At 39.4% G+C, this 22,853-nt stretch overlaps 1 protein-coding gene across 1 annotated transcript in view; it reads right to left on the bottom strand.

Moving 5' to 3' along the window:
* Nucleotides 1-677: 677 nt before the first annotated feature.
* The window catches only part of JCAD (junctional cadherin 5 associated), a 159,911-nt gene continuing 137,735 nt past the window's right edge, over nucleotides 678-22,853 (bottom strand). The window contains exons 3-4 of the mRNA XM_089668660.1: nucleotides 13,938-17,353; nucleotides 678-11,492 (exon numbers count right to left, since the gene is read on the bottom strand). Of these exons, the coding sequence (XP_089524786.1) occupies nucleotides 11,458-11,492; nucleotides 13,938-17,353 (3,451 nt within the window). The 3' untranslated portion in view covers nucleotides 678-11,457. The remainder of the gene's footprint in view (nucleotides 11,493-13,937; nucleotides 17,354-22,853) is intronic.

Genomic DNA, 22,853 nt, shown 5'->3' with positions numbered 1-22,853 from the left:
CCTTTGTGCTGTTTTTCAGGTCTATCTAATAGGCAACCCAATGTCCAGCTTTACCTGTAGTCCTCTGATGGCAGCCCTGACTTCACCTATACTTCTATGACAGTAACCCTTACTCCTCCTGAACTCCTGTAACAGTAACACCGTTTTGGCCTCCTGTCCTTACAGACCACTGATCACCAGCACGGGATGTACAGCCAATGTGTCCATCCTTGTGCTTCATCTAGCAGTGCCATGTAAATGTATGTTAGCTCATATAAAGCTGCTCCATCTGTCTTCTTAGATTTTAATGAGCACTGCATTGCTTCTCTTTCCTTTAAAATACTTCATCTACCTGCCAGTAGGTTTCACAAGATGTGCTTGAGGAGAACCAGACTTTCTCCTTTTAAATTGTCTGTGAAATGAAACCTATATGAACAAAGAAAGATCCAATAACCAAGCAGAGCAATGCTATGGAGCACCTCCAGGGATTGCCTAATGTTTATGGAATGTGGGCCCTCTGCTGAGCGATCTGCAGTGCATTCGGGGTCTTCACCTAGACGAGGTGCGATAACATCATAGCCAACATTCTGTTGCACAAGCCAAAACCATATCACATTAAAATATACTTTATATTACAGTTATATCACAGTTACGGAGCAATAAGCATTCCAAAGAGCTCTAAAAACAAACACACCATATTTACTACATATAATATTTTCCTTTTATTTGGCAACTTGTGGCATGTGTACATGTTAAAAAAATAGACCATATTCTGTAAAAAGCAATAGATACTTTAAATGAGCTTTTTTTTTTTTTCTTTTTTCTTTTTTTTTTGTCACTGACATATTTGCCATACAAATGTTTTTTCTTTCTACAATATAGAAAACAAAATAGGTCACATTAAGTGCAAACATCAGTGGTATTTCAGTTGAAATGGTTAGCGTATCAGCTGACTACACACAATGAGGCGGCCATTTTGTAACAGAACCATTGATTAGGCAGCCAATGAAATCCCAGCAATTGATGACATCACTAAGACAGGAGATGCGTCAGTTCCTAGGGAGTTCATAGACAAAATTTTAGCTCTGTCCACATAATGGCAGATTCTGTTGTGTCTAGGCACCTGGCACATTTTATTACGTTTATCATTTATACACATTTTTATTACTGAAATGCAATAGTGTATGTCAATGATTACAAGACAGCTTAATGTTTTTTTTTTTTCATAAGATATTCTACATAAAAAAATACTTGTAACAAAAACAGGTGTAAGTGAAACAGCTAATTTTTAAAATACATCTTAAGAAATGTTTTGCAGATGCTCAATATATATATATTTAACTTCATAACCATTTTTGTGGGCTTATTCAATAAGGCAAGCAGCATGGTGTAAAGTACAGTCAATCGTTCATTTAGAAATCATCTTTCGGTGACCTGGTAGCGGCAAACTGAAATCTGATTGGATAGAATAAGTTACTGCACACTCTCATTGCTTTTTTGCAATGCTTTATTAATTAGGCCCATTTGTGTTGGACTACGGTATAAACCAGGGGTGGTCCCTGAGGCGTAGAATGAAATGGATTCCTTCATACACCTAAAAATGTTATCGTCAAGCATACAGAGTAGGGACGAATATTGTCATGTTAATGGTTGCCAGCGAGATAGATTGACTATGGCAGATATTATGACATCACTTCAGCCATTTTCCTGCCACAAGAACCCTGTTACCCTAGTTTGCCCCATTTTTTGGGACCACCCCATGGTTCAGACGTATTGCTATCACACACAGACAGATTATGGGAGAAGGGAATTATGATCCCAGTGTTCACTGTGAGCCTGAGAATCTCCAAAGGGGCTGGAGACTTAAGTGGCTTTTAGAAAATAATTCTTTGTATTCTCAACCTCACAAACTAGGCCATTATGCAGTATAAAAAACTGTAAAATAAAGCTGCGTTGCCCATAGCAACCAGTCTAAACCAAGTAGGCCTTGTGTCTGGCCTAGGTTGGGCACCCAATGCTCTGAGCAACATATACGTTTTACATTTGGTACAGTATTTTATATCTGAGGCCTAATGTATACAAAGTAGGAAGAAAATGGATTGAAGTCCCTCGTGTCATACTCAAGCTGTAAGTCGCAACATAGCATTATCTCATGTTAAAATAGGACAAGTTGCCACTACACAGAGCAGCTAATCCATCTTTATATTCTTCCAGCTTGTTTATGTTGGCCACACAAGTATCAATGTTTTTCAGAATTCCTCAGTATTCTTGATCACACTAAGGCCTCATGCACACAGGCAAACTCTCCTAGAAGCCTGTCCTCCTGGTAGGAGGTTTTGGCAGAGCAAACGCCTGACGCTTGTAAATGTGTGTGATTCTTTTAGGCGCGTTTATAGGCTTCAGTCGCTTGGGTGTTAATTCATTTAATTGGCCAAAATAATCATTTGTTATAGCCACTGAAATAAATTAACGCTCAAGCGCTAAATGCACCTAGCGTTACCACACGTTTCGGTGTGTTTAGGCGCATTTACAAGCTTCAAACTTTTTTTTTTGCCAAAACTCAGCTGCTCCTGGATGTACTGGAAGTGGGTTTTTTCTGCCTCCTAAAGCTCCTGCTACTAAAAGCTTCTAAAAGTCTATGAGTGCATGGACACATAGGCTAACATACAGGAGAGTTCAGAGGCAGGGAAAAAATGCCAGATACCCATAATAGCAGCTGCAAAAATGTCCAGTGTGCATGAGGCCTAAGAGCTCGTTCACACGTGCAGCTAACATAGCTGCTCCTCTGAAAATCTGTCTGTGGTGGATTGATTTTCAGAGGGCATTTGACAATAGGTCACCTCCTCACTGCCTGTTTTAATTTTCAAAATGCTGCAATTATGAGCACTGCATTCGGTTGCAGGATGTCTGTGTTGTGGCTACATTCATTTGAATGGATCACGTAGCAGTGGTACTGCTGGCAGAAAACAACCTTTCATTTTACAACTGCATGTGTGCAGCCCATAGTGCCCACTTGCCCTTGTTCTGGCAGGCATTGGGGGGCCTAAAACTGCGGTTCAACCTCCTGATTTTACAGCCTCCTGGCAACTCGTGTGAACGAGCCCTTAGGATCATTTTCTTATTATTATTTAGTAGCCTTTAAAGCTGAACTCTAGACACAAAAAAGCACAGCTCTGTACAAGAAGTCCCCGAGTTACAAACATCTGACTTACATACAGTTTGTACTTAAGAACGAAGGCAGCGTGTCATCATGCTGGTCCCAGAAACTGCCGGGCGGCCATCTTGGTGCTCACCACATGCTGTCGCTTACTGTGCAGCGGAGCTGTCAGAAATCATACATCACTGCATGGCCAGTTAACCCTTCCCTATGCTATTCAAAACCTAAAAATACTTTTCTGGCTGTAGTTATACCTAAAAAAATGTACCTGTTCCAACTCACATACAAATTCAACTTAACAAACCTACAGAACCTATCTTGTTCGAAACCCGGGGACTGCTTGTACCTAATAATACATACTGAATCTATTGTATTGTAATGCGAACAATGTAAGTACCTGCAGTTGACTTAGTATTAATCTCTTGACATTGACTGCACAGCAGGGCTCTTGCTAGGAGAGGGAGAAGAAACACAAGGAGCCAATCAGTTGTACTGCAATTCTTATGTGCTAACAGGGGATATGCTGATAGGTGGAGAAAGCACAGAGATGAGCTCATCAGCCCGCTGCTTCTCCTTTCACTGTCCAGTCACAGGCAGGGGAAGCACAAAACCCAGATAGGTTCGTTAAAGCAATACTCTGGTCAAAACTTTCCATGCAGTGGGTCTGTGCCCGCAATGCATGTGTTAAGTGTTCATTTTGTTCACGGGCTCAGGGAAAAGCTGTACTTACCCATTCCTCCGATTCTACGGAAAAACGCGCTCCTCCGGTGGACTGTTTCTCACATTCGGAGCTGTTCTATGAGCTTGATGTTGTGAGCAACAGCTCATTCACAAGACTTCTAGCATGCAAGGGGGGGCAGGAGCGTTGCGCTCGGTGGATCGGTGGATTAGGTAAGTATATATTTGCTGAGCCCGTAAACAAAAAAGAAGCATTTTAACCCATGCAGTGTGGGCACAGCCCCACTGCATGGAAAATTAATAGTTTTGCCCAGAATTCTTGCAACAATCAGGTTGCCTGCCCTGCCAGACAGGTTTATGCTATGTAGCAGAGCAGTTTAAATCTCAAAATTGGATGAACAGAAATACAAATCATTTGGCAGATAAAACAGCTCCTATATATGTATTTCACCTGTGTATTTAGCTTTTTTTTTGCCTGGAGTTCAGGTTTAACAGAAATATGACAAAAGAAAAGCTTCAAAATATATTTTGGGTTGAAGTTTTAGATTGTCCAGCATTTAAATGATCTCTCCAGCCAAAACTGACATTTAAGACTTTGAGGGTCTGAAAGATCTAAATAATGTTACATTTCTGAGGGACTATGGCTGGGAAATTTCTTAGAGCTCCAAGGTCAGTATCTCCTATGTGGCTTTTTCAAGAGTCCGACTCTCCCTGTTGGATCTGTCATTTGTTACTGAGCATACAACGGGAGAACTGGGAACACCCAGGAACTTTGTATCATTATGGCTGAGATGGATGGATGTAAGGAGAACCTGGAATTATGGTGGGACTATCATAGTTCTATATGTTACTCACTCAACAGGCTTATTCAACAAAGTAGTGTATAGAGGAAAGGGGACACGCAGCAACCCATAGAAACCAATAAACAAAATTCATGGCAACCAATCAGATTTCAGTATTCCGCCACTGATTTCAGTTAGATGAATTGGTTTCTATGGGTTAACACACCTTGTACATTTTCCCTTGCATTATTTTGTTGACTAAGCTTGCATATGCCATAGTTAAAAGTGATTAACTCTAGAAGAAGAGAGAGAGTAGTTAACATGAGATAATATCATGTAGTCGAAGCAAACACCTGTATACATTTAGCATCCACAGTGACAACACCATTTGTTTGCCATGGTGCTGTATATTCACATTGAATATCCTTTCATATAAAAGACATAACGTTGCTAATAGTATTAAAGGTTACGTCATGCTCCGAGAAAAGTGCATTGCTAAAAAAAAAGTAACAAAAAGTCCATAGAGTTATAACTCATCTGGATAGAATGCGTGGCATCTGATAGCAGCTCACATCGTAAAGGTCTCTTCCAGCTGTTTCCCCCTAAAAATAACTTAAACTTACGTATTACAATATACAAGATTCAGGGTAGAAAGCAATCTTTCCATGTTAAAAAACACCAGTCATAACACAATTCAGGAATAATTCACATTGATAGCTAATGCCAGTATCTAGTTTTAGTTTTTGGATTCATACAAGAGAGTTTTGTCTCATCCCAGATTTTTCAGATTTATGAGCTGCTTACCAGCCCCCCGTTAGCCAAGAGTTGTAGGTACAGATAGGCAATTTTATATAGATACTCCTCTATGCTGTGAGAAGTTCACAGTGTGCACCTGAAGCCACCAATTCTACAATAACAGCTGTATTACTTTATGGCGACCAGAGTCTCCAGCCTTTTCCTCCCGAGTCTGGCTGTCATTGTCCATAACTTTTAGGTAATTGAACAGCTATACTTTCATTTAAAGCAGTCTGCATGCTAATGAAGTCCACCTAGGAATGCCTAGCCATCATGATAGAAACCCATATTTCTGCTGGCCTCTATCACAACACACCAAACTGTATGCTGTAAAGGTGGAGTAATGATGTCTAAAATATGCTATATATAAAAAATGGCACAATGTGAGTTAAACGTTCTTTTTGGTGGTTTAATAAGGGGCAACTGGGAACCCAATAACTTGACAAACGTTTAGCTTTAACCTTCAACCATTTTTCTCTAAATCTGCTATTAACCCTCCAATTTTATTAAAACTCTTCTCCTGAGGGGAATTCCACATTGAATCACTTACATCACAAGACCACTGCTGGTGTGTCTAGTGGCCGGCCCACAGCTAGAGTTACTGGAATAGTCATTTTATATAAAGTAGTTTAACACTAAAAGTGACATATGACTAAAACACCCATTTCATGTGAATTGTTGCATGTCATCTTCTAGGCTCTGCTACTAGTAACACTAAAATACAGCAAATGTATAAAAATAAAACAGCATAGGCTGCACATCGTGTCACATCTACTTATTCACTTCTGCCCTAGTTTCTAGATATTCAAGAAATCTATCACACCCTTAGTATCACAGTTTGCTAATGGCCAAACCCACCCAGAACTGACGTTTTGAGCAAGTAGCAGTATGTTGAATCACTTGTTGGAATCTTATCTTTCACTGACTCTAGTGATTAGATTTACCAGCAATAGTGTGTCTTCAGCTTATTAAAAGATGTAACAAACACTTTGGACTCCCTATTTATTTAGGAATTTTACAATATTGAGAATCCGACAGGGCAATTGGCTCTGCAATAGCACAGACAGGTATAGAAACTAGGAATTTTCAAGAAGATATCTTACTACAGGAGACACTGAGACTCAGCTTCCCAACAAATATACAAAGGAGGAGTATGAGTTTTGGAGGTTGTTGGCCTTAATAGCCTCTTTATTAATGGATGTTTTGATAATAAACTATATTTATTAGAGTCTTAATGAAAGATGGGGTTTCAAAATGCGGATCTGTGGGCTGGCCCAGGCTTGCTGGTGGTGATGGTGGTGGTGAGGGTTCTAATTTTCTGTACTTTGAAACATTCAGAAAGCATTCTAATCTGCATTCTTGTAAACACTCATCATAACATGACAATATGGCAATCCTAAAGGTCTATGATAGACAACACCCAGCCAGAATGTTGTGTTTTAGATGATATGCGAAAAAGGTTTGTTCCTTTGCCAGATCACTACAGCAAGCTTCCCTGGATCGCACCATTAGATCTCGCCCAATCCTGAAATAGCTGTGATGGGCTAAATTTAGCATTTTGGCTGAAGCACTATGGCCATAGCCTGAAGTAAGCACCCTGCAAATTCCTGTGGAAGATCCAATAAAGGGTGTGGACACAATAAAGAAGTATAATTTGCCCACTAGTGGGCTTTACAAAAAATCTATGAGCTCACTTTATATGGTAACATTAGAGAATCACCTGAAAAAACAAGCAGATGCTATTAAAGCTTTATTATGTCATATGTTAAGCTATGGGGAAGAGAAGATCTTCTCCCTCTAGAGTTCCTAATAAAGATAAAGATCAAGTGGCAGACTGAACCCTGTACATAATGCGTTTCCCAGATGATCATTGGCAAATTCTTTTAGAAGGATTAGGTGGTGCTCACAATATATGTTGGCACCTTAAAACCCCCAGATTGTACCTACTTAGTCATTTGGAAAATGTATATTGGCCACTTTTGCTAAGTTCGCAGAGTTTGTCTGCATGTCAGATAGGCACACCTGCCCACCACGTAGCTCCTCATGTATGAAAAGCTTGACAGAAGAACAATTTGCATTTCCCTCCATGCATCCAATCAAATTTTCACCTGTTACTACAGCAGAATATATAAGCCACTGATTGATATATGAGTCACTGATTGGCTGCTAGAAGTAAAAAATAAACATGATTCTTCAATCTGACACTTCCTGGATGAGGCCACCAAGGTTGCAGTGGACATTTGAGCAGTTGCACTGCAAGGGATCTGTGACCCATGTACAGGGCCCAAGGCATTTAGAATCCCTTCCTTGGCCTATATTAAATGTATAAATATTTGTTTGTAGTTCTCACACAGCGGTTTCAAGGTTCTAGTTACTAATAAACAGACAACAGGGCCATTTCCATGGTTACAGAAAGTTGGAAAACAACTGAGCCTCCCAGAGTCTAGTGGGGTCCCCGGAGACTATGGGCTCCAGAGAAGCTGCTACCTACTGCTTTCCCCCAGCATTTGGCATTCAACCAACAATATCTGGATAGGAACACAGTTATAACCTTCATATTTTTGAGCTGCACACATAAAACATGAACGGTGAGCGCTGATGTGTCTTATTTTGATATAGGCCACTAAATCACCAAAAATGACAAGTTATATAAAGTGCAGATTAGTATGAAATGTTAGGTGATGGGGAAGCGTCTTTGGATGTAGGGTCTATTGGTTTCTTGCATATGTGACCAGGTGTAAGCTAACATAGGCACTTAAGCTAATAGCATTGTCTAAATGTCATAAAACTACATATAATACATATTTCTATAGGTTTGCAGCCAATGGCCCTTTAGCTGTACAAGAACACTCAATAAACAAGGACGTGGGCTGCAGTTCATGAACAGTGGGTTTCAATAGGCTGTTCTGGTGCAACAGAGATTGATATACACTACAGACCAAATAGTATTTAACATATAGTTGGGTTTTCAACATATATGGTTAAACCCACTCCAAACTGATATTTAAATAATGGGTGAATACTGGTGAGCTAATTCCCAAATTAGCTTCCTATATCTCTCAAGGACCACAACACTGAGATCTCCCCCCCAGAGAGTTCTGGAGAACAATTTCCCCCATATGCATACATAAGGCCTCACTCATAGTCCTACACTCATCTAACTGAAAAGCCTATTAAGAGGAGTGAGACACCCTAAAACATGTTATGGTGTGGAGGTGACACTTGGAACCCAGAAGGAAATGACTATTTACAATGCAAAAGAAAATTAACAAAGACAGCAACCAATCAGAAATCAGATTATAGCAGTTCAGCCATCAGACTGGTAATTGCAGATTTTTTATTGGCTGTTATGGGTTACTGCACCTCATTGCTGTGCTGCCTATCTAAAGGCCAAATGTATCAAAGCATCAGGGCCAATAATTACCTCTGCTGCCCAGCTGTCTTCAGTCATAAGGGACTAGTGGCTGTGTTGCTCTTTGTATGAAATAAGTACTGTGTGTGCTGTTCATAGATAACAATCGGATCTGTTTGGTTTTGAAATGACTGGGGCAATTGGATTCTACATGTAACACAGTCATTAATACAGAGCAAGCCCTTGAGAGGTATAGTAAGGTAGAAGACCAGGGAAGAGAGAGGGAGACAGGAACTGAAAAAGCAGATGGTGGTCACACACATTCACTGACCAGTGTGTTCCTCACACATTACAGCAACAGCATTGATGAATGTAAACAAAAGCGCTTCTTTGTCCTGTGTGACAGTATTGCTTACAAAGGAAATCTCCTTTAAATGACAAACGACTGATCAGTATTTACATGTTGGAGGACTGAACCACAATTTTAGGCATAAGACCCAACAGTGCTCACCTCTGTCCTACAGAAGTTCATAAAAACATGTCAAAAAGAATAAAATGTATTTACCGACAGTAAAATGAGCCACACTGAACGCATCCTTGAACAGGCTGCCTGGCCTAAGTTACTAAAATTGAAGTTTTTACTGTAGGAATTAGTTTTAAAAAGGGTCAGTCAAAGCAACACTGATATATCAGAGCTGGGTGGACGCTGCTAAGTTGAATTATGTGTCTGTTGCTGTATACTTGAGAATAAAAGTATTCTATTTGCAGAACTGGGCAAGAGAAGTCTGTCTTCTGTATAGAAATGTTATTTTTTTTTAAGTTAAAGTGTATGTAAAGGAAAACTTTTTTAAACTTTTGGATAGAGTAGGGAAGGGTTAAATACTCCACCAGGGTTGTTTTGCCTGTCTGTGTTCCATTGGGAAGTTGTTCCTGCATGTCCTGTTCTGGAGAAGCAACAGGAAATTAGAGAAAATCTTCCCAAAGTGAAGCAAATTTCCAGCTTAGACAGTTGTAATCCTTTTAATTATTGTCTCCATTGGATGATTTACCCTCACCCCTTGCTGTTATGACAATTTTCCAATGGAATACTGGGATCTTTCCGATAGGGATACTGACAGCAATAAAACTTGATAGAGGATCTAACCCTTTCTAAATCTATCCAAAAGTAAAAGTTTTACCTTTACATACACTAATATATAAAGTAGTTTAAGTGCTATTAAAGATTCATTTATGAGGACAAAGTGAGAGTTAAGGATTGTACACATAGATGGCATCAAGCACCAGCAATGGGCAGGTCCCAATTTGTCTATAGGCCATCCATTGGTTTGCAGGTCTGTTAAGGTGTGGTGGTAAGTAAAAAACAAAATAGTAAAAGGCAATGTTTCTGCCACCACCAAGCATGTCCAGGTCTGAATAAATCCCAAAAGTCAGGTAATAATGCCCCTTATTCATCACGAGTTGGGTCTAACGCTGTTAGATTATTTTGAGTCTCCTAATGTCAATAAAAGACGATGTTTGCAAGCTTCTAAAAAAGTGTTATTTGGTTCCTGGACTGAGCCAAGAGCCTTCCGAATTAAACAGTGATTTGTCCACCCTGTGTAAGGCAATGGCATACAGCCATCATAGTGGGAGGAGATGTATGATCTGAGGGATGTAGCGGATGGAAGGAGCAAGACTACCCTAAAAAATGGAAGAATTTTTCCATATTCTAATAAGACAAAATCTGATTGGTTTTTGGATGTACTCAGCAATAGGCATGCCCAATTTTTTAAAACTTCCTTTGTCATTTTCACTGAAAGCCATATATGTGTACAAGCCCTAAAGGATTTTAGAAATCAGTTCCAAATTGCAATTTTTCTCAACCGTTAATGATAAGCAACAATGCTTGCTTTGCTTGTAAAAATCAGCTGTCAAAAAGATGTTTACTGGTTCCTCTACAATGAAGAAAGCCCACACGCTATATTGCAGCCAGTTCCTTTTCATACATGTCTTTAAATCCTCCCCCACAGTCAAAATGTTTTGCGCATCTCCAACAGAAAAGATACACAGCCAATTAGATGTGTTTGCTCTGTTTCCAAGCTCATGTTTAGAAGTGTTTCTGCATTCATAGAACACACATCAATTCTTCAACACAAGTCTTATTTTTCATTGCAGAACTGTCATCAACGAGGAGGTTTAATGATGTGGGATGAATTTGATTCATTTCATGTTCACCCATCCGTCCAAAAACGCGGTAACGAACAAGCATCCATATAATAAAACAGTAATAAAACAGGTAAAAGAAAGCAACGATAGTCTCTCCAAGTATAAGATACGTTGGTGTGGATACATTCAGGTTGTGTTACTAGCCTCCTGCGCTCATACTTGTGCAGAGTTCAACATTACATTCATCAGGACTGTGGCACGAAGTGTGCAAACTGGAGAACAATTACATGTTTATGAACATTGTTGGTCAAGGGCTCCTGGAATTTTCCTTCATGTGCTTCTCAGGAAAGGACTTTCACTAGTGAATTTCACTCCTTCCTTTGCATTGCAGATATTTAGTGGTAACAGTGCAGAAGACAGATGACTTGGTTTTGGCAGTAGTAATGGCAATGTGGAAATGGCGTAGATAGCTTTAACAACTTTCGATAAGAAAGCAGAGAACGTCAGACCTTCTGTTGCCTTGACCCACAATGCTCACGGTAACACACAATCCTTTACCAAGACAAGAGTTACACTCTCTCGACTCTGGCTGGGTCATATACATCTGTGGAATATAAACAACAGAAAAGCAAAAAAATAATCTTAAATGCATCTTAAATGGAACAATGCTATCACTGACAATGCCTTAAAGTGTAAGTCCATACTATTTTGGATAAAGTGAGGAAGGATTAGAACTCTTGCTTGATTTTACTGCTTTGCAGGGATCAGCTAGAGATGTATCCTCATGTCCTGTCCTGCTCTAGAAGTGACAGAAAATCTCCAACAGCAATACAGACTATTATATATTTTTCAGTAAAATAGAGCCCAAGATAATAGTAAAAATAAATACGTGTTCTAATAATTCTTTCACAAATCTAAAATCAACTTCAATACTTAGATGTTTGTTGTTTTCTAAAAAGTACCCCTGGGCTGAAAGGCTAGAGCATATGACCATCGTAGTGGGAGGGAATGCATGAGCTGAAGAATGTAGGAGACAGAAGGAACAAGCCTATCCTTGGGTCAGCTTACACATGACTGAGGAGTCTTCTCTCTCATATTTGATAACAATGGACAAATTACTAAACACCATCACTGTCAAAGATAGTATCGTGTCAAATGCTACTTCATCCTAGAAGTCCTGGGAATTTTCTTTGCTAAAATTTCTTATTGCTGTGACCATAGTTAAAAGTGGTCTAACATATTGCAAACTTATTGTACAATCTATTACATATACAGTTGTGCTTAAAATTTTGCATACACTGGAAGAAATTGTGGCATTTTGCATTGATATTGAAAATATGACGGCTCATGCCAAAAAATGGTCTTCTATTTAAGAATAGTGATTATATGAAGCCACAGGTTAAATGGCAATTAAAGGTTAATTTCCCACATCTGTGACTTTTTAAATTGCAATTAGTGCCTGTGTATAAATAGTCAATGAGTTTGTTAGCTTTCATGTGGATGTACTGAACAAACTAGATACTGAGCCATGGGGAGCAGAAAAGAACTGTTAAAAGAGCTGCGTAACAAGGTCATGGAACTTTATAAAGAAGGAAAAGGATATAAAAGATATCCAAAGCCTTGAATATGCTGGTCAGTACTGTTCAATCACTTATTAAGAAGTGGAAAATTTGGGGATCTCTTGACACCAAGCCAATGTCAGGCAGACCAAGAAAGACTGCAGCCATAAGAATTGTTCAGATACAAAGAAAAACCCATAGGTAACTTCAGGAGAAATACAGGCTGCTCTGGAAAAAGACGGTGTGGTTGTTTCAAGGAGCACAATATGACAATATGTGAACAAAAATTTGCTGCATGGTCGAGTTGCTAGAAAGAAGAATTTACTGTGCCAATGCTGCAAAAAAGACTAGTTACAATATACCCGAAAGCACCTTGACACGCCCCACTGGGATTTTCTCTAGGTACAGATAGAAATCAACTAATTTAAAATAAAACTTTAAAATAGAAATCCAGACAAAATGTTTTGTTTGCTTTGGGTAGATAAAGAATTTCTTTGTTTAAATTGGTTTCTGTTTTCTTTCCTTTTTCTGTCCTGCTGAAAGGTAGTCTCCATGCCAGGAAGTAAGGGAAGATCTATCCCACAGGGACACAGTTTATATTACAACATTTTATTTAAGATTATGGGGAAGGGTTAGATCATGTGTCAGGTTTTAATGCTGCCCATTTGTTGGAAGAGTTCTTCTTCTTACTTCTTGTAAAGGTGAGAGATTGTTACTTGAGCAGGCAGAAAGAGGAAATCTCCCCCCAAAGGGACACAGCCAGCAGTGAATGCTGACAAGGTTCTAACTCTTCTCCACTCTGTCCAAAACTAAGAAATGTTTGCTGAGGTTTAGTTGTGTACAGGCTACCATAAGGTGAAATATACTAAATTTAGATGGGGTTATCTGATACCCAGAAAAATGAAGAGGTTATCAGATACACAGAAAAAAATGCTGTGTGACCTCTCTGGACTTTATGGCTAGCCAATATATCACATATCACCGCTAATTAAAATATTCATAAATCTGACTATTCTGTAAAGTTACTAGTAGAACTTCATTGACGTCTTTCAGTGTTTTCAAGACCACAAAAAAATGAATTCTAAAAAAGGTTAATGCTGCGATAATAAAACCTTCTTGTACATGAATGGGAATAGCATCATTATTGGGCACCCAATGACCATATGAAGAAGATCCAGTAGCAAAGCAGAATCTCAGAAAAAGGCAGTGTTGGCAATGGAGAAGGCTTGGCTATCATTGCTGGAGCATTGCAAACTATGAGTAAGTTTGCAATAATGTGCAAGTATACTGTAGTGTGCATACTTGCACATAATGGTGCTCCAACAACTATGCCTTCCCATTCCTCATTTCTTCCTTAGGTGTCAAGCTGCCTAAACATTTTCTGCAAAAATGAAGAGCAGACCACTAACTGATTTGAACACATTCTTCTGAATATGCATTAGTTAATTAGTTAAAAAAGTCAATTAAAAGGATTTCAACAGTTTTCTTACCTGCACAAGATAAATCCAACTTATCTTTGCCTTTTGGTGTTATTAGAAGGTTTTCATCTAGGGAGATCACTCGTTTATAAATGGAACCCATAGAGAATTTTCTGGTTCTTCCATCTTGTGTTCCATGGAACTGTTTTTCCTCATCTAATTCATCACCAGAATCTGTGCTTTTAATGCTTAGCCGCCTCATTCTAGAGACAGAATCAACTTCTTTCATGCGGGCAAGGCGGTCTATAGCAGTGCGAACTGGTGTAGATGCAAGTTTCCCCTGTAATGTTTCTATCATTTTGGATGTACTCCTTAGCCTTTTCTCAGCACTACGCATAATATTTGTCTCATTCTGCTCTGAAACTGATGGACATGCCAAAGATAATTCCTGATCTTGATGGATGTTCTTTAATTTTTCAACAGCTTTCTCATTGTCTACTGGCAAATGAAGGACACTCTTGAAAACCCTTGCTGCCTCATTTGTTGAAAATGAAATGTCACTCACTTTATGACTTTCATTCTTCTCTGGCTGTGCTCCACTACCAAACATAAAATTTTCTGGGCTCTGCGCTTCAGAGCTTCCATTTGACACTAGAGAATCCTCTGTCACTTCGATTCCAAGAATCCTAGCAGCTCTTTCATGAAGGGATTCATTCCCTGGAATGTCCAAAAAGTTGTGCTCCTCGAAAAAGTCTCCATTCTGGCTTGTGCCAGTAAAATGTTTACTCAGGTCAGGAACAGACCGTCCATGACTTCTGTCAGATAGTGACAACTTCCTTAACATATTATCACCAATTTGGCCAAATTTTGCTGAGCTAACTTTAACTACATCAAAAAATGTATGGTCAAAACAGGTTTTGTCTTCTTTGAAATGGTGGACTAAAGCATCTGGAACATGCTGGTTTTTGGAGGGAGGAATTTCATTTGTGTGACTTTGCTGTGAAGGTTCTTGTTCTGTTTTTGTATTTGGAGGTGCATTTGTAGAAACTGCATCTTCAGACCTTTTAATTTGAACTTGTTTTTGTTCTGGTGTGTATCCATCAGACAGCTTTGATGGTTGATTGTTAGCATCTTTCACTTGGGATGATTTGCATATTTCAGCAGTCTTCTCACAAATATCAAATGTTACCTTTTCCGTACACCAATTTTCTGACTTACTTTGGAGGACCTCAAACAATGGCACTTCTTCAACCTCTATAATGTGACGACTGTTGTTTAACATTTCTCTCCTCAATGCCGTTCTTGTGGAAGACGTGTCCATTGGAATCACTTTACTTTGCTCTCTAACTACATTCTTTTTACCATCGCTAGCACAACTTTCTGGTTCCTGAAATTCTTTATTTAAACTTTCCAGTTCCCTTATAGCATCCCAAGGGCGTCGGTTGACAGGTTTTAAAAGAAACTGACCAAAAACTTCTTTCTTATTGCATGGGTGGTCTTCTTCAACCTCACTCTTATCACACTTTACTATTTTTCCCTTGCCATCAACATTTACGCTAGGAAATTCACGGGGTTGCTCTGTTTTAGGGATCTGTGTCACTAATAAGGATGTCCTTGAAAATGCACTGTTGCTGGAAGGTGCAAATCCTATCTGACCTTTAATACCAAATACATTTGATCTCATATTTTCTGAAGATGGCCTCCCATCTATTAGTCCAGTTGGGGGAACAATCTGAGATTGTGTACTCCCTTTTTTCCCATTATAAATGTCTATGTCTGTTAACAATGTTTGAGTTTGCTGATCTTTGTACTGATCACCTGGCCATGAGCCAGAATATGTCAGTTCCCTGTGTTGCAGCTCGCCAGATCTGAGGTCATTTGCTTGTTTGTTTTCCTCTGTTTTGAACTGGGCTTGTTTTAGTAGCTCTGTATTATTGTTCAGGTTTCCTGTAAGTGTTTGTAGCTCTAAGTCACTGGAAGATGCACTTAAAAGCCTTTGCTCAGGGAGACCCGCATTGCTGTGTTTTAGCATGTTCATCCTGTCTGTATTGTCCATTAAACGTTTGTTGTTCTTGCATATATCAGATGGGCTGGAATCACATTTTACTGGAATTGAAACCAAGCAAAATATTGTTTCATTAAGTTTCCTCTTGGAACTTTTTTTACTAAAAACAAAGGACTCAGGTTCAAACTTTTTGACTTTTGTCACAGTTTCACAAACACTGTCAGAATGGGTCTTTTTCAAAGACAGTTTGTGAGTGGGCTCACTGTCCTCTGGCAGGCTGCATGCTGTAGCGCCATCTCTATTTTCAGGTAGTGGACAACACATTTGATCTGGGATGGAGATGTGCAGCCACTGCTTATGTTTAATACCTTCTCTTTTTACATGATGATGTCCCATATTTTTGGGGTTGATAAAGGCACTATCTTGTTCTCGTTTGTGAAGGTTACTGTCCTGACTCACATTTTCAACCCTACAAGGATCATTTGTGGAAGAGTGTTTTTTACTGTGGTTGTGTTTCTCAGCCTCCTTGGCTATATGTTTGATTCGGGGGTCATCAAAAGGGATATATTGTATGGAGTGTTTACAATTTTCTGAGTGCCTGTGGCTGGCTGGTTTAGTGAAAGGACCATTGTTTCCGAGAAAACAGATGTTTTTTTTGTCACTTGTGCTGGTTTTCTCAGCTGAAATATTTTGCCGTATGCAGTCACTTGGTCTAGGCACTTTTTTATAAGTTTTATTGACTGGATGCAGGAGAGGTGGGGACTTGTATGATGGAGGAGGTATGTAATTAGGGGGTTCCATGCCTGAGTCATGAGCACAAGAGTCCTGGGTGGGATCTAGAACTTTGGGAGATGAGTGATGTTCATCTTTTTGTTGATTATCTTTGTTTTCACCAACATCTACAGCTCCCCACGTTTGCTGGTGAACTTCATATGATGGTGGCTTTGAGGGTCGACTATATTTCGGTTTTGCGAAAGAACTCTTGCTGCAGTCCTGATTTACAATATAATTATCCTTATCTTGCTTTTTATTTTCCTTAATGCAAGAGTTGTCACCTGAACTTGAAGTTATAGCCATGTGGCATGGACCTTCAGGAGAACTACCCTTTGATATAAACTGTATTTTCTGCTTACTGGGACACACAAATGGACCACATTCTGGATTTGATGAGAATAAATCCTCTATTTTCTCACAACTGCCATCTGATGTCTGCTGTTCCACTGTTTTTACAACTACTGTTACTTTCTTTCTTGTTTTATGCACATTTTCTATGACAGTGTTGTGACATTCCTTGGCATTTTTATCTACTATGTTACATCTTTTCTTTCCATCAACATTTATTGGCAAGGCTGGCTTGTCTGCTGCTCCGTTTTCTCCATGTCTGAATAAAACACTGAAATCTTGGCCTCTCCTTCGCCAGTACTGAATGTCTTTATCCGTCCTTGCCCAACATGGCCGTTCAGAGTGAAGTCTATCCAAAACCCTGCAACATAAAAGAGCATTCAGTATAAAAGGTCTAATACAAAAAAAAAACAACCAGTTATTTTCTCTCTTGTATTTTACCACAGCACAGTTTCACCTATCAAATAACTTGTATTTCTGTCTATGCAGACCTGAGATTGACATATTCAGCCCAATAGCATAGTCAGGCTGTTGACCTGGCTTTTCTCAACTGCAGTTAGGTAATACAGCTTGGTCACCTCCCCGCCTGTTTCTGAACAGTAGAAGAGTAAAAGTTTACTGATGAGCATAGCAGATGGCTCACTCGGCTTCTTGGCACATCTCTGGTCCCTATGTGCGTTCCCTCTCACAGAGTTCTGCTGTACAGAGGATTATTGAAGGCTGATACCAATTCAAATTCAGGTACTTACATCAATTGCATTTAACAATGCATTTAATTATTTGTGATGACTATGAGACTGCATTCATTTAACCTCCCTAGTGGTCTGATTATGTCAGTATTTCTGTGCTCAAAGCGGTACTTTTTTTGCATGGAAATATGTTATTTTTTTATTGTAGGCCTGTAATTCTTAGGAATAACTCACTGAAATCCATCCGAACAAGAGTCTAGTAAACATCTCAGGTATGATAAAATTTGAAACATGAAATCATAAATTATAATACAATAAATAATCATAAAAATAATAATATAATATTAATACATTTAATTCAATAATGTAATCAAACCAAAAACACTGAAATTTGAAATAGAGCGCCAAGTTCGCACATCACTGATCTTAGTTGCAAAATCGTTTTCGGTGTCTGATGACAAATTTCCCCACAAATCATTATCACTCAATTCTGTAAGTGGTTCTAATTTACTATCGCTGTTCTCTAGCTGGTCTAAAACTGCTTTGACCTAAAGGGACACTTTTTTAGACGCTATGGACTTTTCTCAGTTTCCAGGCAGAAAGAATAGTAAAAATGCAGGCAGGGCGCAGGACAAAGCACTCGGGACAAAATGTATATGAAATGGTTTGATACAGTAATGTTATACTATGAGATTTTAGTGTATTGAGCAGGGGCGGACTGACCATTTGGAAACTCGGGCACTGCCCGAGGGCCCAGGGTCAGTAGGGGGCCCCATGAGATGCCCCTGGTACCTTTTTCATAGGCTTTCTTGAGTTTGGGCAAGGACACAGGGGCCCCATGATCCCCTATTGCCCGGGGGCCCCATGAGTTGTCAGTCCGCCCTGGTATTGACTTTTACATTTTTTGAATTTCCCGCTAGTTCTGTGTCCCGTACGTTCCGTACGTCCCGACGCTCGCAGGGAATGGAACCCGGAAGACGAATGCCGGCATCGGCCGGAGGAGGTGGTCGGGGACACTGCAGGGGGACATCACAGGAGCGAAGGACAAGGTAAGTGCTTGAGGGAATCCCTGAGCAATGCTGCAGGGCAATCCTGAGTGTAGCTCGGGGGTTACCGCTTTTGGTACTGAAAGTTAACCCCGAGCTACACTCGGGAATCCCGCCAGGGGGGTTAACATAGTGCCTTGTATACAATATAATATAAATGTAAAACCTGTCATAACTTTACTTTGAAAACTCTTGTTGGTTATGTTTAATATATGGTTAGATATGTAAAACATTTTTGATATTCATAGTATTAGTAAAGCTGCTGTAAAAATTAAAAGCCTATACAGGTTTGACTCATTTTATCATCAACCTTGAACATTAAAACAAAAAATACACAGTTGGAGGTAACTTGATATCTTATTCTCACATAAAAAATGTATTTGGGCCATCTACAAATCAAGAGTTTTCAGAGAAAAAATGAAGAGGTTGCTTTTTACTTTAGGAGACACAGAGGGGTTGATTTACCAAAGGCAAATAGATTGTGCAATTTGCAAGTGCAGTTGCACTCATTTTCCTTAAAAGAGAAGTTTGGGATTACAAAAAAAATAAACATCCATACCTATCTTTAGCCCGCTGTCAGCACTCCTGTGATCCATAGAAGTAGGGCCAAAAGAGCTTTCGCCCTAGCTCTCCTTTGATAATTGTATTGTGGTAAAAGCTTCAATTTGTAAAAAATACCCAATCAGGTGCAAGGAAATAAAAAAGAAAATTTTTGCTTGCACATGATTGGTAGATGGAAATCAGCAGAGCTTTGGCACATTTACTAAACTCTGGGGAAAATAAGTGCAACTGAACTTTCAAAGTGCACAGTTTATTTACCTGTCGTAAACTTCCGGCTTAGCAGGTGGGTCAATGACCTCAAGCCGCTAAACCGGATGTTTACGAGCCGCCATCTTGGAAATTCCTGAACACATTGAAATTACATTATAACAAGGTTTTTAACTGTGGTATCCCAGCACGACACTTTTAAATGTGAGTGCACTTTGTTTTTTTAATTAATCACGCTATATTTATATACTGCAATATGGTAAGCGAAGGATATGTGGGATAAAGAGGAGATGAGACCGTTTGCAGCAAAGTGAGGAGGAAAGTGGAGTCATCCATACAGTATACTTACCCGGGTTAAAAGGGAAAGGTGGTATTTGACCGATGCAATTTGGGTCATATAAGGAGGTGAGAGTATATATAGTTGTGTTCAAAATAATAGCAGTCAGACATCACTAACCTGATCAATCACTGTTTTTGGTAGAAATTATATTTCTACATGGCAAATAATTTACTAGTAGGTGTAGTAGAGTAATAGAAATCCAACAGACCCAACAGTCATGACATGCATGCTGCTGATTCTGTGTAATTGAATCACTAATTGAAAGGGGCATGTTCAAAATAATAGCAGTGTGGAGTTCTATTAGTGACGTCATTCATTCTTTGAAAAACAGGTGGCAATTATTGCCCTTATTTAAGGAAGGAAGGCAGCAAATGTTGTACATGCTGGTTACAGTGCATTTCTCTCTGAAATTCTGAGGAAAATGGGTCGTTCCAGACATTGTTCAGAAGAACAGCGTACCTTGATTAAAAAGTTGATTGGAGAGGGGAAAACATATAAAGAAGTGCAGAAAATGATAGGTTGCTCAGCTAAAATGATCGCAAATGCTTTAAAATGGCAACCAAAACCTGAAAGACATAGAAGAAAGCGAAAAACTACCATTCGAATGGATAGAAGAATAGCCAAATGGCAAGGACTCAGCCAACAATCAGCTCCAGGAAGATGAAAGAAGGTCTAAAGTTACCTGTGAGTACTGTTACAATTAGAAGACGCCTATGTGAAGCCAAGCTATCTGCAAGAAGCCCCCGCAAAGTCCCACTGTTGAAAAAAAGACATGTGCTGAAGAGGTTACAATTTGCCAAAGTGCACATTGACTGGCCTAAAGAGAAATGGCGCAACATTTTGTGGACTGATGAAAGTAAGATTGTTCTTTTTGGGTCTAGTGGCCGGAGACAGTTTGTCAGACGACCCCCAAACACTGAATTCAAGCCACAGTACACTGTGAAGACAGTGAAGCATGGTGGTGCAAGCATCATGATATGGAGAAGTTTCTCATACTACGGTGTTGGGCCTATTTATCGCATACCAGGGATCATGGATCAGTTTGAATACATCAGAATACTTGAAGAGGTCATGCTGCCTTATGCTGAAGAGGAAATGCCCTTGAAATGGGTGTTCCAACAAGACATGACCCCAAACACACCAGTAAACGTGCAACATCTTGGTTCCAGACCAACAAGATTGACGTTATGGAGTGGCCAGCCCAATCCCTGGATCTTAATCCAATAGAAAACTTGTGGGGTGACATCAAAAATGCAGTTTCTGAGGCAAAACCAAGAAATAGAGAAGAACTGTGGAATGTAGTCCAATCATTCTAGGCTGGAATACCTGATCACAGGTGCCAGAAGTTGGTTGACTCCATGCAACACAGATGTACAGCAGTTCTCAGAAACAGTGCTTATACAACTAAATATTCATTAAGTGATTCAAAGGAAAGCAAAATCTTCAAACATTTTTCAGTTTATATAGTGAATGTTTGAGTTTGTAAAGAAGAATACAAACACTGCTATTTTTTTGAACAGTCTAATATTCACCTTTCTTCAATTTTTTTAGAGGAACAACACAAATTTATATTTTTCTTCATGTTTTGATTTGGAATAGAATGTGTAGTGTTCCCAATGCATTTGTGTGTATGGAAATAAAAGCTATTAAAAGGATTTTCAGCTTTATTCACTTTTTTCAACACACTGCTATTATTTTGAACACAACTGTATGTATGTCTCTGGTGGAGGAGCACCTTTATGAATACATGTTGATATAAGCAATAAAGAGCACCTGTTTGGGACAAATCATAAAGGCACGGATAAATCACACATGCAGGACTTCTACGTTTTATTCATTGTATTCACTAATGTTGAATAATCACATGGTCTGGATGTTTTGATATATATAAGGTTATAGAGATATATGCTCGGCACTATTATATGATATACCTATTTGTGTGTGGAAACGCATGTAAGTGTCAGCAGCATTGGTATACACAGGAGATTGGGGAGTTATTTGTTGTGCTGAAGTTTTATTTGTACACATTAATTCCTGTGTGGTCACTCTTTATTAAATTCCAATCTTCCTGTTAAAACAAAATGTCCACTACACGTACACCAGTACGAACTCACCATACACTCACTGTAGCATCTCTCAATGCGAGAGGCTTAAATATACCGGAGAAACGTTCTCAACTCTTAACATACATGAAAAGTTTACGAGCAGACGTGCTTTTCATGCAAGAAACACATTTTCGTGCTGATCATACCCCCAAGTTTGCTAATGTCCACTATCCCACAGCGTACCATTCAGTTAATACAGAGGTAAAAGCAAAAGGAGTATCCATTTTGATCTCCAAAACACTCCCGCTCATAATTACCGAATCTCTTGAGGATCCAGAAGGCAGGTTCCCCTTCCTTAAAGGCAGCCTACACAACAAACCGCTAACTCTAGTAAACATTTATAGCCCTAATACAGCGCAAGGGAGTTTTTTCCGCAAAATCTCCAAAATTCTAGCAGCATTTCAATCGGGTATCTTGATTCTTGGAGGTGATTTTAATGTGGCACTGAATCCCTTAGTAGATACGTCGACAGGCTTCTCATCGAAACCCTACCGAGCTCTTAAACAGATTAAGATCGAATTGAACGACCTTCTTCTCCATGATACATGGCGTACACTACATCCCTCTGACAAAGATTACACTTTTTACTCAGAGCCGCACAAATGTCACTCCAGAATTGAATACCTATTTCTGTCACAAAAAGACTTACATACATTGAAGTCAGCCTCCATTGAACCAATGTTTCTATCTGACCACCATCCCATTAGGATGACTTTGCAGCTTCACGATGCCCCTCCTACTTCTATAACATGGAGATTAGATCCCTTTCTCCTTACGGACGTACCCGTTATCACTCAAATGCGCAAATCTTCGACCAATTATTTTAGGGAAACCGCGTCCTCGGAAACGACTCCCCTTACTCAATGGGACGCACACAAATGTGTGATTCGTGGACTCTTGCTTTCCATAGCTG

Source organism: Staurois parvus, unplaced genomic scaffold (assembly GCF_062004578.1).
Source record: "Staurois parvus isolate SC_StPar_1 unplaced genomic scaffold, SC_StPar_1.0 ptg000061l, whole genome shotgun sequence".
In the NCBI taxonomy this organism is placed as follows: domain Eukaryota; kingdom Metazoa; phylum Chordata; class Amphibia; order Anura; family Ranidae; genus Staurois; species Staurois parvus.
This window is presented reverse-complemented; position numbering and strand designations above follow the sequence as displayed.